At 45.0% G+C, this 14,249-nt stretch overlaps 1 protein-coding gene across 8 annotated transcripts in view; it reads right to left on the bottom strand.

The window, feature by feature from the left end:
• ZNF207 (zinc finger protein 207) overlaps positions 1 to 8,808 on the bottom strand; it is a 32,550-nt gene extending 23,742 nt beyond the window's left edge. For all 8 annotated transcript variants that reach the window (XR_010339136.1, XR_010339137.1, XR_002478368.2 and 5 more), the window contains exons 1-2: positions 8,597 to 8,808; positions 6,414 to 6,540 (exon numbers count right to left, since the gene is read on the bottom strand). Coding sequence is in view for 1 of the 8 variants with exons in the window: in XM_012449256.3 (XP_012304679.1) it covers positions 6,414 to 6,540; positions 8,597 to 8,637 (168 nt within the window). In the remaining 7 variants the exon portion in view is untranslated. The remainder of the gene's footprint in view (positions 1 to 6,413; positions 6,541 to 8,596) is intronic.
• Positions 8,809 to 14,249: the final 5,441 nt, after the last annotated feature.

Genomic DNA, 14,249 nt, shown 5'->3' with positions numbered 1-14,249 from the left:
AGCCACTGCACTACAGCCTGGGCAACAAGAGCAAAACTCCATCGCCCCCCCCACCCCCACCAAAAAAAAAATTAGCTGGGTATGGTAATGCACACTTGTAATCTCAGCCACTTGGTAGGCTGAGGCATGAGAATCACTTTAACCTGGGAGGCAAGGTTGCAATGAGCACTCCAGCTGGGTGACAACGAGACTTTCTCAAAAAAAAAAAAAAAAAAAAAGATTTAGGGCTTGGCGAAGTATCTCACACCTGTAATCCCAGCACGCACTTTGGGAGGCCAAGGCAGGTGGATCACCTGAAGTCAGGAGTTCGAGACCAGCCTGGCCAATGAAGCAAAACCGTCTCTACTAAAAAGACGAAAATTAGCCAGATGTGGTGGTGCGCGCCTGTACTCCCAGCTACTAAGAAGGCTGAGGCAGGAGAACTGCTCGAACCTGGGAGATGGAGGTTGCGCTGAGCCAAGATCGTACCATTGCACTCCAGCCTGGGCAACAAGAGCAAAACTCTGTCTCAAAAAAAAAAGAAGATTTGAAACTGGGGCAAGCAAATCAAACTCAGAAATCATCTTCATGTCTGTTAAAAGCTATTCCTTATATTGCAATTAAAATACTTATGGATAAAGCTACTCAACAAGTGACTTAATCATCCTGTTTCCTAAGGTTTTTTGGAGTATTTTGCTATTCTTGATAAACAGATGAAGCTACAAGCATTCTATGAACAATTACATTCACATACACATTAATCTTCACTACATTTATGAGAAGGGCAACAATTTATTAATTTAAAGGTGTATCTATTATGGTATAGCCAGAAATTAGATTTCTTGGGACCCTGCCAAACAAAGTCATAGGATTTTGGTTGAAAGACAGGAGCAAGTATTGATGAGAAACTGCAAGGAAACACCTAACTTAACTAATAATGTCTTAGGGTTTATCATCTATAAAATTAGCATGATTTAACTGCCAGGCCTATCTCACAGGTTGCTGTGAAAATAAAACTACATAAATAAAAACACTTACAATTAATAATGTTACTGTTTCTCAACTAACCTCCTTGCAGCTTCCACTCCACTTCTCTGCTCTTCGTATAGTGCAACTCCCTAAGTGCCTCCGCTTCCTCTCCCTTTGTCTCTTCAAAGCACCAAAATTACACTTCAACACCTTCACCACTCTTGGCAATCGCTCTTTGTCAAGTCACCAATGACCTTATTAACCCAATCTCAGTCATCTTACTAAACCACCCACAAGCATTTGACTCAGTTAAATAATTCACTCCTTGAAACATGTCATTGACTTCCAGGACACTACTCTTAGTTTTCCTACCTTTCAGTTTCCCTGTATGATTCCTTAATCTCCTGACCTTTAAATGTTGGAAGTGGCCGAGAGCACAGAGTACCTAATTTCCAGCCACACTATACTCCCTTGAAAGGGTATCTAGTAGCACGGCTTAAACTAGCCACCCTTACATAGTATCCTTCCAAATTTCTATCTCCAATTTTAACTTCTATGAACTCCAGACTTCTACATCAAATCACTTAGGTAACCATTCCATCTGTATAATAGTAGACCTCAAACATACCCTCACTCAAAAAATTAACACAGGACTCCCTTACTCTCATTCTTTTTTTTTTTTTTTTTTGAGACGGAGTACTGGAGTGCAATGGTGCGATCTTAGCTCACTGCAACCTCCGCCTCCCGGGTTCAAGCGATTCTCCTGTCTCAGCCTTCTAAGTAGCTGGGATTACAGGTATGCACCACCATGCCCGGCTAATTTTGTATTTTTAGTAGAGACAGGGTTTCACCACATTGGCCAGGCTGGTGTCGAACTCCTGACCTCAGGTGATCCACCTGCCTCTGCCTCCCAAAGTGCTGGGATTACAGGTCTAAGCCACCTCACCCGGCCCCTTATTCTCATTCTTAAGCCGTAGCTTTCCACATCTTCAGTATATGCTAACTCATTTTCACAATGCTCAGATATAACTTTTTTGAGAAGGGTCTCTTGTAACCCAGGTTGGAGTTCAGTAGTGCTAACATGGCTCATTGCAGCCTCGACCTCCCTAGTTCAAGTCATTCTCCTGCTTCAGCCTCATGAGTAGCTGGGACACAGGCACATGCTACCATGCCCAGCTAATTTTTGTGTTTTTCGTAGAGACAAGGTCATGTTATATTGCCCAGGCTGGTCTCAAACTATTAGGCTCAAGTGATTAGTCCATCTCAGCCTCCCAAAGTGCCAATTACAAGCGTGAGCCACTGAACCTAGCCAGACCAAACATCTTGAGATCATCCTCAACTCCTTTTTCTCATACCCCATACCTAACCTATCAAACTCTCGTCTCTGTCACCATCTCCTCTACTCTGGAATATTCCAAGTCTTCTAAACTGGTCTCGCTGTACTCTGCAGTCTATTTTCAACCCTACAGTCAGAAAAATCCTTTCAAAAAGTCTAACAGGGCTGGGCACCGTGGCCCACTTAAGGTCAGGAGATCAAGACCAGCCTGGCCAACATGGTAAAACCCCGTCTCAGCAGGACAGCGGGCCATGGAAGTCAGAATCCACTAAGGAATGTGTAACAACTCACCAGCCGAAATAAATTTTTAAAAATAAAATAAAGTAATAGAAAAAAAATAAAATCCCATCTCTACTAAAAATACAAAAATTAGCCAGGCATGGTGGTAAGCTACTCAGGAGGTAGAGATAGGAGAATCCCTTCAACCCAGAAGGTGGAGGCTGTAGTGAGCCAGGATCGTACTACCATACTCTAGCCTGGGAGACGAGCAAAACTGCCTCTTCCCCCAGAAAAATAAAAGTCTAACAGATGCCAGATGCAGTGATAATCCTGTAATCCCATACTTTGGGAGGCCAAAACAGCTGGATCACTTGAGGCTAGGAGTGAGTCTGAGATCAGCCCAGCCAATGTGGCAAAACCCCATCTCTACTAAAAATACAAAAAAAAACTCAGGTGGGTGCAGTGGTGCATGCCTGTAATCCTAGCTACTCCAGAGGCTGAAGCACGAGAATCACTTGAACCCAGGAGGCAAAGGTTGCAGTGAGCCGAGATCGCACCACTGCACTCCAGCCTGCCCAAAACTCTGTCTCGAAAAAAAAAAGAAATAAAGGTAACAGCATACACCTCTATTTAAACCCCCATTTAATTCAGAATTAAAGAAAACGGCGAGGTGTGGTGGCTTACACTTGTAATCCCAGCACTTTGGGATCCCAGGCTGGCAGATCACAAGGTCAGGAGATCAAGACCATCCTGGCCAACATGGTAAAACCCCGTCTCTACTAAAAAAAAAAAAAATTAGCTGGGCATGGTGGCACACGCCTATAGTCCCAGCTACTCAGGAGGCTGAGGTAGGAGAACTGCTTAAACCCAGGAGGCAGAGGTTGCAGTGAGCTGAGATCACACCACAGTATACCATCCTGGCAACAGAGCAAGATTCTGTCCCCCCCCAAAAAAAACCCCAGAAAATGGCTGGGCACAGTGGCTCACAACTGTAATCCCAGAACTTTGGGAGGCTAAGGTGGGAGAATTGCTTGATCCCAGGAGTTGGGAGACCAGCCTGGGCCACATAGTGAGACCCTGTCTCTATAAAAATAAAATTATTTTAAAAGCCAGGTATGGTGGCACACACCTGTGGTCCCAGGTACTCGGGAGGCTGAGGTAGGAGATCATATGAGTAAGGGAGTTCAAAGTCGCAGTGAGCTATGATCTGTACTCCAGCCTGGGCAATAGATGAGACCCTGTCAATCAATCAAAAGAAAATGTTCTTATCTGTATTATCCAATATAATAATTATCCACCCAGCCACATGTGGTTACAGAGCACTGGAAAGGTAGCTAAGTAACAGAGAAACTGAGTAATTTTTTTATGATTTTAATTTTAAATAGCCACATGTAACAAGTGGCTACAACAGTGAACAGCTGTGGGTCTAGCATGTAGCAGGTTCTCTAACCTTTTTTTAAAAGAAGGAGCCTCACTGTGTCACCCAGGCTGGACTGTAGTGGCACAATCTCAGCTCACTGCAACCTCTACTTCCCAGGTTTTCAAGCAATTCTCCTGTTCAGCCCCCCAAGTATCCAGGACTACAGGTGTCCGCCACTATGCCCAGATAGTTTTTGTATTTTTGGTAGAGGCATGATTTCACCATGTTGGCCAGGATAGTCTCCATCTCTTGACCTTGTGATCTGCCCACCTTGGCCTTCCAAAGTGCTGGGATTACAGGCGTGAGCCACCGCACCTGGTCAACATTTTAAAATGAATATTAAATTGTTGTTAAAGTATCTGGAGTGAAAAGGATCTAAATAAATTTAACTTTAGGGCCGGGCGCGGTGGCTCACGCCTGTAATCCCAGCACTTTGGGAGGCCGAGGCGGGTGGATCACGAGGTCAAGAGATCGAGACCATCCTGGTCAACATGGTGAAACCCCGTCTCTACTAAAAATACAAAAAATTAGCTGGGCATGGTGGCGCGTGCCTGTAATCCCAGCTACTCAGGAAGCTGAGGCAGGAGAATTGCCTGAACCCAGGAGGTGGAGGTTGCGGTGAGCCGAGATCGCGCCATTGCACTCCAGCCTGGGTAACGAGAGCGAAACTCCGTCTCCAAAAAAAAAAATAATAAATAAATAAATAAATTTAACTTTAAACCTGGAGAAACCATGTCTCCCTACCTCCCACCAATAGTAGTTTCCAATGATTGGGTATTTGCTCAACTCATATTTCTCCATGGTCTAATTAAGCAAAACTATAGACAGCTCTAAGACTCACAAAAGTAGAATAATATTGAATCAAGACATGAAGGTACTTACTAGATCTTAAAAATATAAATTACAACACTCTCACTATTTACTGGTGAAAGAACTCAAGAAACCTAGAAATTATTAAATGAAATACAATGCTGGGCTGGCACAGTGGCTCATGCCTGTAACCTCAGAGCTTTGGGAGAATGAGGCAGGAAGATGGCTAGAGCGCAGGAGTTTGAGGCTGCAGTGGGCCACAATCATGTCACTGCAAACCAACCTGGGCCACAGAGCAAGGCCATCTCTTAAAAATAAAAGCAAAAGGCTGGGTATGGTGGCTCACTCCTGTAATCCCAGCACTTTGGGAGGCCAAGGTGGGCAGATCACAAGGTCAAGAGATGGAGACTATCCTGGCCAACATAGTGAAACCCCATCTCTACTAAAAATATAAAAATTAGCTGGGTGTGATGGCACATGCCTGTAATCCCAGCTACTCGGGAGGCTGAGGCAGGAGAATCGCTTGAACCAGGGAGTTGGGAGGTTGCAGTGAGCTTTGATCGCGCCACTGCACTCCAGCCGGGCAACGGAGTAAGACTCTGTCTCAAAAAAAAAAAAAGGCAAAAAATACAATGCTACCATTCCAAAAGAAGTCCAATAAATAAACTGTTGAAATAAACCCAGCCCCAAGCTACAGATAGTAACAAATCCTCCAATGGTAGTGAGTAATGACAGCTGATTAAGTATTAATTCTTATGGCCAGACAACCAACAAAAATAAAATTGCTGATCCCTGTTCTCTGCCAAGTACTCCGGAAATACTCTGTGATCCCAATCTGTTACCACTCTAACCTAGAAAAGTACTATCAGGCTAAATACAAATATAAAGTCTCTTTAAACATAAAAAGCCAGTTTTGTTTATCTTCTTGATGGCTACTGAACAAATCTGTTTTTAAGGCTGACTGGCTACCTTATCTTTTACAGTAGGTAAATGAACAAAAAAAAATTAGTCATCGGCCAGGTGCGGTGGCTCACACCTGTAATCCCAGCACTTTGGGAGGCCAAGGTGGATGGATCACCTGAGGTCAGGAGTTCAAGACCAACCTGGCCAATATGGAGAAACCCGGTCTTTCCTAAAAATACAAAAATTAGGCCAGGCAAGGTGGCTCATGCCTGTAATCCCAGCACTTTGGGAGGCAGAGGCGGTTGGTTCACCTGAGGTCGGGAGTTCAAGACCAGCCTGACCAACACTAAGAAACTCCATCTCTACTAAAAAAATACAAAATTAACCAGGCGTGGTAGCGCATGCCTGTAATCCTGGAGGCTGAGGCAGGAGAATCGCTTGAACCTGGGAGGTGGAAGTTGCGGTGAGCCGAGATCATGCCACTGCACTCCAACCTGGGCAATAAGAGGGAAATTCTGTCTCAGGAGTTGGAGCGGGGGTCTAGCCAGGCATGGTGGTGGTGGGTTCCTGCAATCCCAGCTACTCGGGAAGCTAAGGAGAAGTGCTTGAAGCTGGGAGACGGAGGTTGCAGTAAGCCCAGATTGTGCCACTGCACTCCAGCCTGGGTGACAGAGCGAGACTCGGTCTCCAAAAAAAAAAAAAATTACATTTGTCAGAGAAATAAAAGATTATTCTTTCAAGTTGTTTCCAAATCACAAGGGGACAATAAATCCTTACCTGCATGCAATGAATAGCTAAGCCAGGTCCTGTATACAATTTCTTGTGACATATATGGCATTTAAAATGCTTTGCTTTTTGGTGCTGTATAAGGATCTTCTCATCATCAAAATCTCTATTACAATACCTAATCAATACTGTTAAGGCACAAAAACAGCATAATGATGACACTGCCTATAATAAAATGAGAATTTTATTACAGGGAACAGCTAAATTACAATATGGGAACATTACAATATGGGAACAGCTAAAACCAAAATGGTACTGTATAGAAACTTTGCTTTTGATATTTATTACACAATTAGGGACAACATTTGGCATGTAATTTCAGTATTTTCAATTTCCTGGAAGGCCATCTCTCTTCACTACCACAATAAACACATCTCAGTAATCAGCAATATACTTTATCAAATTCCTGTTTAACAGAGATCTTTGTGACATTAACTTTTGTTATAAATATTTCAACATTTACAAATGCACACTGAGGACAAGAAAGAGTTTAGAAATCTCCAAGTTTCTATCAGAACAATTACTTCACTAGCTATGTAAACGATAACAATAACCAGAATAGGAATTAGGCAATATTTAGAATCTAAGATTAACTATACGATTAACAATAATCACATAATTTCCAATGAACAATCCATAAAGTTGTTTCCAATTCCGTATAAATTTATGTTGCCAAGAACTGTATTTAAACTAACAGATACCCCAAATCAATAAAACAGAATTCTTACCTCACAACTCAGATTTTCCCAAAATCACATTACAAAATTCGTAACCGTATTTAAGCTATTTTTTAAACTGTTACATAAACGCAGAACTGGCGGGGCCCGGTGGCTCACACCTGTAATCCCAGCACTTTGGGAGGCCGAGGTGGGTAGATCACGAGGTCAAGAGATCGAGACCATCCTGGCCAACATGGTGAAACCCTGTCTCTACTAAAAATACAAAAATTAGCTGGGCGTGATGGCAGGCACCTGTAGTCACAGCTACTCGGGAGACTGAGGCAGGAGAATTGCTTGAATACGTGAGGCGGAGGTTGCAGTGAGCCGAGATGGCGCCAGTGCACTCCAGCCTGGCGCCTGGCGACTGAGCAAGACTCTGTCTCAGAAACTAAACGAAAATAAAAAATAAACGCAGAACTGTAAAAGGTCGCCCTTACGTACAAGACAGTAAACAAAATCATTTTTTTTTTTTTTTAGGCGACAGAGTCTTGCTCTGTCGCCCAGTCTGGAATGCAGTGGCACAATCTCAGCTCACTGCAACCTCCCTCTCTGGTTCAAGCGATTCTCCTGCCTCAGCCTCCCAAGTGGCTAGGACTACAGGCACGCACCACCACGCCCAGCCAATTTTTGTATTTTTAGTAGAGACGGGGTTTCACCATGTTGGCCAGGATGGTCTCGATCTCTTGACCTAGTGATCCGCCCGCCTCGGCCTTGCAAAGTGCTGGGATTACAGGAGTGGGCCTGGTCAACATCAATTTTAACGTAAAGAATATCAACGACTCCGGAAATGGCATTAAATAACGTCACACTTAAGAGTTTTCCTTTCTAATAAGAGGCATTTTTCGTCCTACAAAGTTGGGTAACAGAAACTCCACCCTGTGAGAACGCTTCCTGAAGATTAAGGCGCCTCTGGGTGAGAGACGGAAGCTAGTTCTCCCTTATTCCCGAAAAGAAAAAAAGGGTGAACTAACTTGAGCCTTTACTAAATCGCCAATTCGAAGATACAAACACAAAAAAACACACACATAAAATAAATAAATAAAAACAGAAAAAGTGGGTGACAGACTGGAAAGCTCTTCTCCAACCCTCCCTGGAATTAATAAGCCTTTCGAAGAAAAAGTCCCTTTGTTGAATCGTCACCAAAACAACAGTGTGTGTCTGAATGTCCCTAGGGGTCACGGTCCTTGGCGGAGGGGTCCAGGCCGCCTCCCACTGAGTCCAAAATTCGCACCAAACAAGATCCTCCTGAGTCACATAGTCACACGACACACAACTGCAAGAACCCTCTCGACCTCGGAACTCCATTTTCCCAGAAGCCTTCCCAGCCACCAGGCCGCCCACGCCGAGGCCTAGATACAAACCCTCCACGGCATAGGCCAAACCCAGGCCTCCCAGTCCCAGGCCCCACCAACCGGCACCCCAGCGCGACCTCGACTTCAAACCGACAAAGGATACCAGCACCACGGCTTCAGCTGCTTCTTTTTCTTGCGACCCATAACTGCGCTCCACCGATAAAGTAAAACGGAGGAAAAAAGAAATAGGAGAAACAAGGCGAAATATCGCCCACTTTCCCGACCCAACGGCTACCACGGCGTCCCACAGGAAGCAGACACAAAATGGCCGACGGCCTCGTTCGCCGCTCCGCCTCCCGTCAGGCACTGCGGTGGAAGGCGGACCCAGGAAGGGGAAGGTCACATGACTCAGACCTCCTCCCTGAGTGGGTGGGACTAAGAGGCGCGAGAGGTGGCCGCCATCTTGTCCGTTTGAGAGTGTTTCGCACTCGCTGAGTGTGCTTGCGTTCTTCGGGTTTCTTTTGTAAAGGAGCGGGAGAGCTAGGTACGCATGCGAATGGAAAACAAAAAACGGGAAAGACTGCCAGTGCAATTAGGGCCGATTACAAATAAAGATTGAGACAGCGCCCAGTTTTAGTTTTGTTTCAATTAAACAGTAAATGTTGATTATGTGCCTATACGTGCTAAACCTAAGAAGTTGGTCTCTGCCTTGTAACTCGCAGATTGATGACAGACTAGTACACAACGCAGAGTCCTCAGTGAGGCGCTAGGGGAAATGCGAAGTGCTGCAGGACCTCAGAGAGCGGGAGCCTAAGGCGGCCTTAGGGGCAGTGGTCACTGGGTTGTCAAGAAAGGTTTTGTTTTTGTTTGTTTTCAGAGACGAAGTCTCACTCTGTCGCCGAGGCTGGAGTGCAGCGGCGCGATCTCGGCCCACAGCAGTCTGCGCCTCCCCGGTTCAGCGCCGCTCACTGCTACCTCCGCTTCCTGGCTTCAAGCAAGTCTCCTGCCTCAGCCTCCCCAGTAGCTGGAATTACAGTAGCGCGCCACCAAGCCCGGCTGATTTTTGTATTTTTAGTACAGATAGGGTTTCACCGTGTTGGCCAGGCTGGTCTCGAACTCTGGGTTCAAGTCATCCGCCCGCGTCGGCCTCCCAAAGTGTTGGAATTGCAGGCATGAGCCACTGCGCCCCACCCAAGAAGGGTTGCTTGAAGAGTCAACGGGAGCAAGCAAGGTGAAAGAAAGCGTGTCTCAGTAAGGGAGAAAAGAGTTTGTCTTTGAGGCTGGGCACCTGAAAAAACTAGTCGTTGTAAGACTGGAGCTGAAGCCGGGCGCGGTGGCTAACGCCTGGAATCCCAGCACTGGAGGCCGAGTCGGGCAGATCACGAGGTCAAGAGATCGGGGCCAATCTGGCCGACATGGTGAAACCCCGTCTCTACTAAAATATAAAAACTAGCCAGCCGCGGTTACTTACATCTATAATCCCAGCACTTTAGGAGGTCGAGGCAGGCAGATCACGAGGTCAGGGGATCAAGACCATCCTGGCTAACATGGTGAAACCCCACCTCTACTAAAAATACAAAAAATTAGCAGGGTGTGGTAGCAAGCACCTGTAATCCCAGCTACTCGGGAGGCTGAGGCAGGAGAATCGCTTGAACCCAGGATGCAGAGGTTGCAGTGAGCCGAGATTGCACCACTGCACTCCAGCCTGGCCACCAGAGCGAGACTCAGTCTGAAAAAATAGCTATTTCGGCCGAGTGCAGTGGCTCATTCCTGTAATCCCAGCACTTTGGGAGGCTGAGGTGGGAGAATCACTTGAAGCCAGAAGTTTAAGGCCAGCCTGGGCAACAAAGCAATATCCTGTCTCTATGAAAAAATTAAAAATTAGCTGGATTTCTGTGGCCCAGGCTAGTAGAGTGCAGTGGTGCAATCGTAGCACACTACAGCCTCAATCTCCTGGGCTCAAAGGATCCCCCCACCTCAGGCCGCCCAGTAGCAGGGACTACAGGGCCATGCCACAATGCTTGCTAATTTTTTTTTTTTTTTTGTAGAGATGAGGTCTCACTTCGTTGCCCAGGCTGGTCTTGAACTCCTGGGCTCAAGTGATCCTCCTGCTTTGGCTTCTCAAAATGTTGAGATTACAGGCGTGAGCCTCTCACTGTTCTAGTGGGTTTATAGATAAGCAAGGGGAGGAGGCTAGAATGATCCATCTGGCCATAGATTAGCGTTGGAAACACCAGTATGAACTCTTGTTTATTTTTAAATAGATACATAGATAAATATTATGGATCTGTCTATATACTTGTTAGTATAAATACATAAATTTAATTGTCTTATCAGCTGAGAGGGCCTAGAAGCAGTAATACCCCATACCAAGCATACTTTGCACCCAGATCTTGTTTTGTAATACCATTCTCCAGTAAAATCAACCTAGGCTCCTTGGAGAAATGGCTGATTCTAGGACTGGGGCAGAAAATACACAAAATGAGCCTAGAGAATGGTGTAGTGTCAGAAAGAGGAAGTGCTCAAAAAACAAACACCTACATTGATGAGTGTATACCAGAGGGACCCAGAAGCCAACTGAAAGAGCTCTTAATGGTCAAGGCTGGGACAATTTGAGCAATAAATAAGTTGTATTATAACCCAAGATAGCCTGGTATAACCCAATATAATCAGTGTAACCCTGATAAAAATAATTGATTAAATAAATAAAAGGAAGAGAAGAGACAATTGTCCCTTGCAGAAAGTCCACATCATTATGTAAATACTCTTGGGGTGGGGTGCACAAATCCTACTCCTTAACTGTGGTTATACACACAATCAACAGAATAGTGAATTCTTTCCAAAGAGAACAGTATGGAAAGGGAGAGGAAAATAACTTTACAGTAAAGAAACCTAGCAAATACTACCTCAGCCAGGTGAGCAAGGTCAGTATCAACAGGAATAAATCATACTTAGTGGTGCATGCCTGTAGTGCCAGCTACTCTAGATCCTGATGAGGGAAGATTGCTTGAGCCCAGCAGTTAGAGGTTGCAGTGAGCTGTGATCATGCCACTGCACTCCAGCCTGGGTGACAGAATTAGATTCTGTGGCTAAAAAAAGAATTTAAAAGCTGGGTGCGGTGGCTCACCCCTGTAATCCCAGCACTTTGGGAGGCCAAAGTGGGTGGATCACCTGAAGTTAGGAGTTCAAGACCAGTCTGACCAACATGGAGAAACCTCATCTCTACTAAAAATATAAAATTAGCCAGGCATGGTGGTGCGTGCCTGTAATCCCAGCTACTCAGGAGGCTGAGGCAGAAGAATTGCTTGAACCCAGGAGGTGGAGGTTATGGTCAGCCAAGATCGCGCCATTGCACTCCAGCCTGGGCAACAAGAGCAAAACTTGGTCTCAAAATAAATAAATAAATAAAATAAAAATTAAATTAAATTTAAAAAGTAAAATAATAATGTATTAATAATAGTTCATTAATTATAACAAATGAAATGTAATGTGAGATGCTGATAATAGGGGAAACTGGGTAGATGATATACAGGAATTCTTTTTACTCTTAATTTTTCTGTAACTGAAACTGCTGTAAAAATTAAAGTCAATCTTTTTTTTAAAAAAAGAGTGTTCTAGGCAGAGGAAAACTCTTCAAAATCTTCGGGGAATTCTTTTCTTTTTTTTTTTTTTTGAGTCGGAGTTTCGCTCTTGTTACCTAGGCTGGAGTGCAATGGCGCAATCTCAGCTCACCGCAACCTCCGCCTCTTGGGTTCAGGCAATTCTCCTGCCTCAGCCTCCTGAGTAGCTGGGATTACAGGCACGTGCCATCATGCCCAGCTAATTTTTTGTATTTTTAGTAGAGATGGGGTTTCACCATGTTGACCAGGATGGTCTTGATCTCTTGCCCTCGTGATCCACCCACCTCTGCCTCCCAAAGTGCTGGGATTACAGGCGTGAGGCACCGCACCCGGCGGGGAATTCTTTTCAACCTAGAATTCAATGTCCAATAATTTCAACCTAAAATTCAATTTCTTTTTTTTTTTTTTCAAGAGATGGAGTCTCACTCTGTTGCCCAGGCTGGAGATCAGTGGTACGATCTTGGCTCACTGCAATTCTCCTGCCTCAGCCTCTTGAGTAGCTGGGATTACAGGCATGAACCACTATGCCTGGCTAAATTTTGTATTTTTTGTAGAGATGGCGTTTCACCATGTTGGCCAGGCTGGTCTTAAACTCCTGACCTTGTGATCTGCCTGCCTAGGCCTCCCAAAGTGCTGGGATTACAGGCATGAGCCACTGTGCCCAGCCCTATATATACACTTTCTTGGATAATATTGGAGGCAGTACTTGAGCAAATCAAGAGAATAAACCGTAATCTAGAAAAGATATGGGCTCAACAGGGAACAATGTGAAGAAATCCAGATTGAAATAGAAGAAAGGGTTGTTGGGGGGACTCCATATTAGTTTCTTTCTTTTTTTTTTTTTTTAAGACGGGGTTTCACCATGTTCGTCAGGCTGGCCTTGAACCCCCAACCTCAGGTGATCCGCCCGCCTTGGCCTCCAAAGTGCTTGGATTACAGGCGTGAGTCACCATGCCTGGCATCTTTCTTTCTTTTTTTTGAGACGGAGTTTCACTCTTGTTGCCCAGGCTTCAGTGCAATGGCGTGATCTCGGCTCACCCGGCTCACTGCAACCTCCGCCTCCCAAGTTCAAGTGATTCTTCTGCCTCAGCCTCCCGAGTAGCTGAGATTATAGGCATGCACCACCATGCCCAGCTAATTTTGTATTTTTAATGGAGTCGAGGTTTCTCCATGTTGGTCAGGCTGGTCTCGAGCTCCTGACCTCAGGTGATCCACCTGCCCTGGGCTCCCAGGGTGCTGGGATTACAGGTTTGAGCCACTGCACCGGGCTCTGTATTAGTTTCTTATGGCTGCTATAACACATACCGGCTGGGCGCAGTGGCTCACCTGTAATCCCAGCACTTTGGGAGGATGAGGCAGAAGGATCACTTGAGCCCAGGAGTTCAAGACCAGCCTAGGTAACAAAGTGATACCCTGTCTCTATAAAAATAAAAATATACACAAAACACACACACACACACACACACACACACACACACACAGTAGCTTAAAACAGTGGAAATGTATTTCACAGTTCTGGAGGTTAGAAGTTGACATGGAGGTGCTGGTGGGACATACCTCTTGAAGCCTCTAGGGGAGAATCTGTTCCATGTTCTCTCTTAGCTTCTGGTGATGGCCATCAAACCTTGACATTCCTCAGTTTGTAGACACATCACTCCAGTTTGCCTCCTCCTTCACATGGTGCTATGATTCCAGTGTTTGTCCCCTCCCAAATTCATGTTGAAATTTAATTGCCATTGTAACACTGTTAAGAAGTGGGACCTTTAAGAGGTGATTATAAATTGCCCAGTCTTTGGTATCCTTTTATAAAGGATGAAATGGACTGAGTCAGAAAACTGGTACCAGAGAATGGGGTGTTGCAGAAAGAAACACCTGAAAATGTGAATTGGTGTTAGAACTGGTAATGGGCAGAGACTGCAAGGGTAGCTGGGACTATAGGTGTAAACCACCACGCCTGGCTAATTTTTTTGTAGTTTTGGTAGAGATGGAGTTTCACCATGTTTTCCAGGCTGGTATCGAACACCTGACCTCAAGTGATCCACCTGCCTCGGTCTCCCAAAGCACAGGGATTGCAGGCATGAGCCACTGTGCCTGGCCTTTTAGTTTTTATATAGTTAGAGTTTAAAAATGTTTTCCTGTTTGACTTCTAAGTGTTTTGTTATGTTTAGAAAGATCTTCTTAACTTCAAGAATTAAC

The sequence above is a fragment of the Aotus nancymaae genome, unplaced genomic scaffold, assembly GCF_030222135.1.
Source record: "Aotus nancymaae isolate 86718 unplaced genomic scaffold, 86718_ANA_hifiasm-v0.15.2.pri h1tg000072l, whole genome shotgun sequence".
Lineage (NCBI taxonomy): Eukaryota > Metazoa > Chordata > Mammalia > Primates > Aotidae > Aotus > Aotus nancymaae.
The sequence above is the reverse complement of the archived record's forward strand: the minus strand, read 5'-3'. Positions and strand labels throughout refer to the sequence as shown.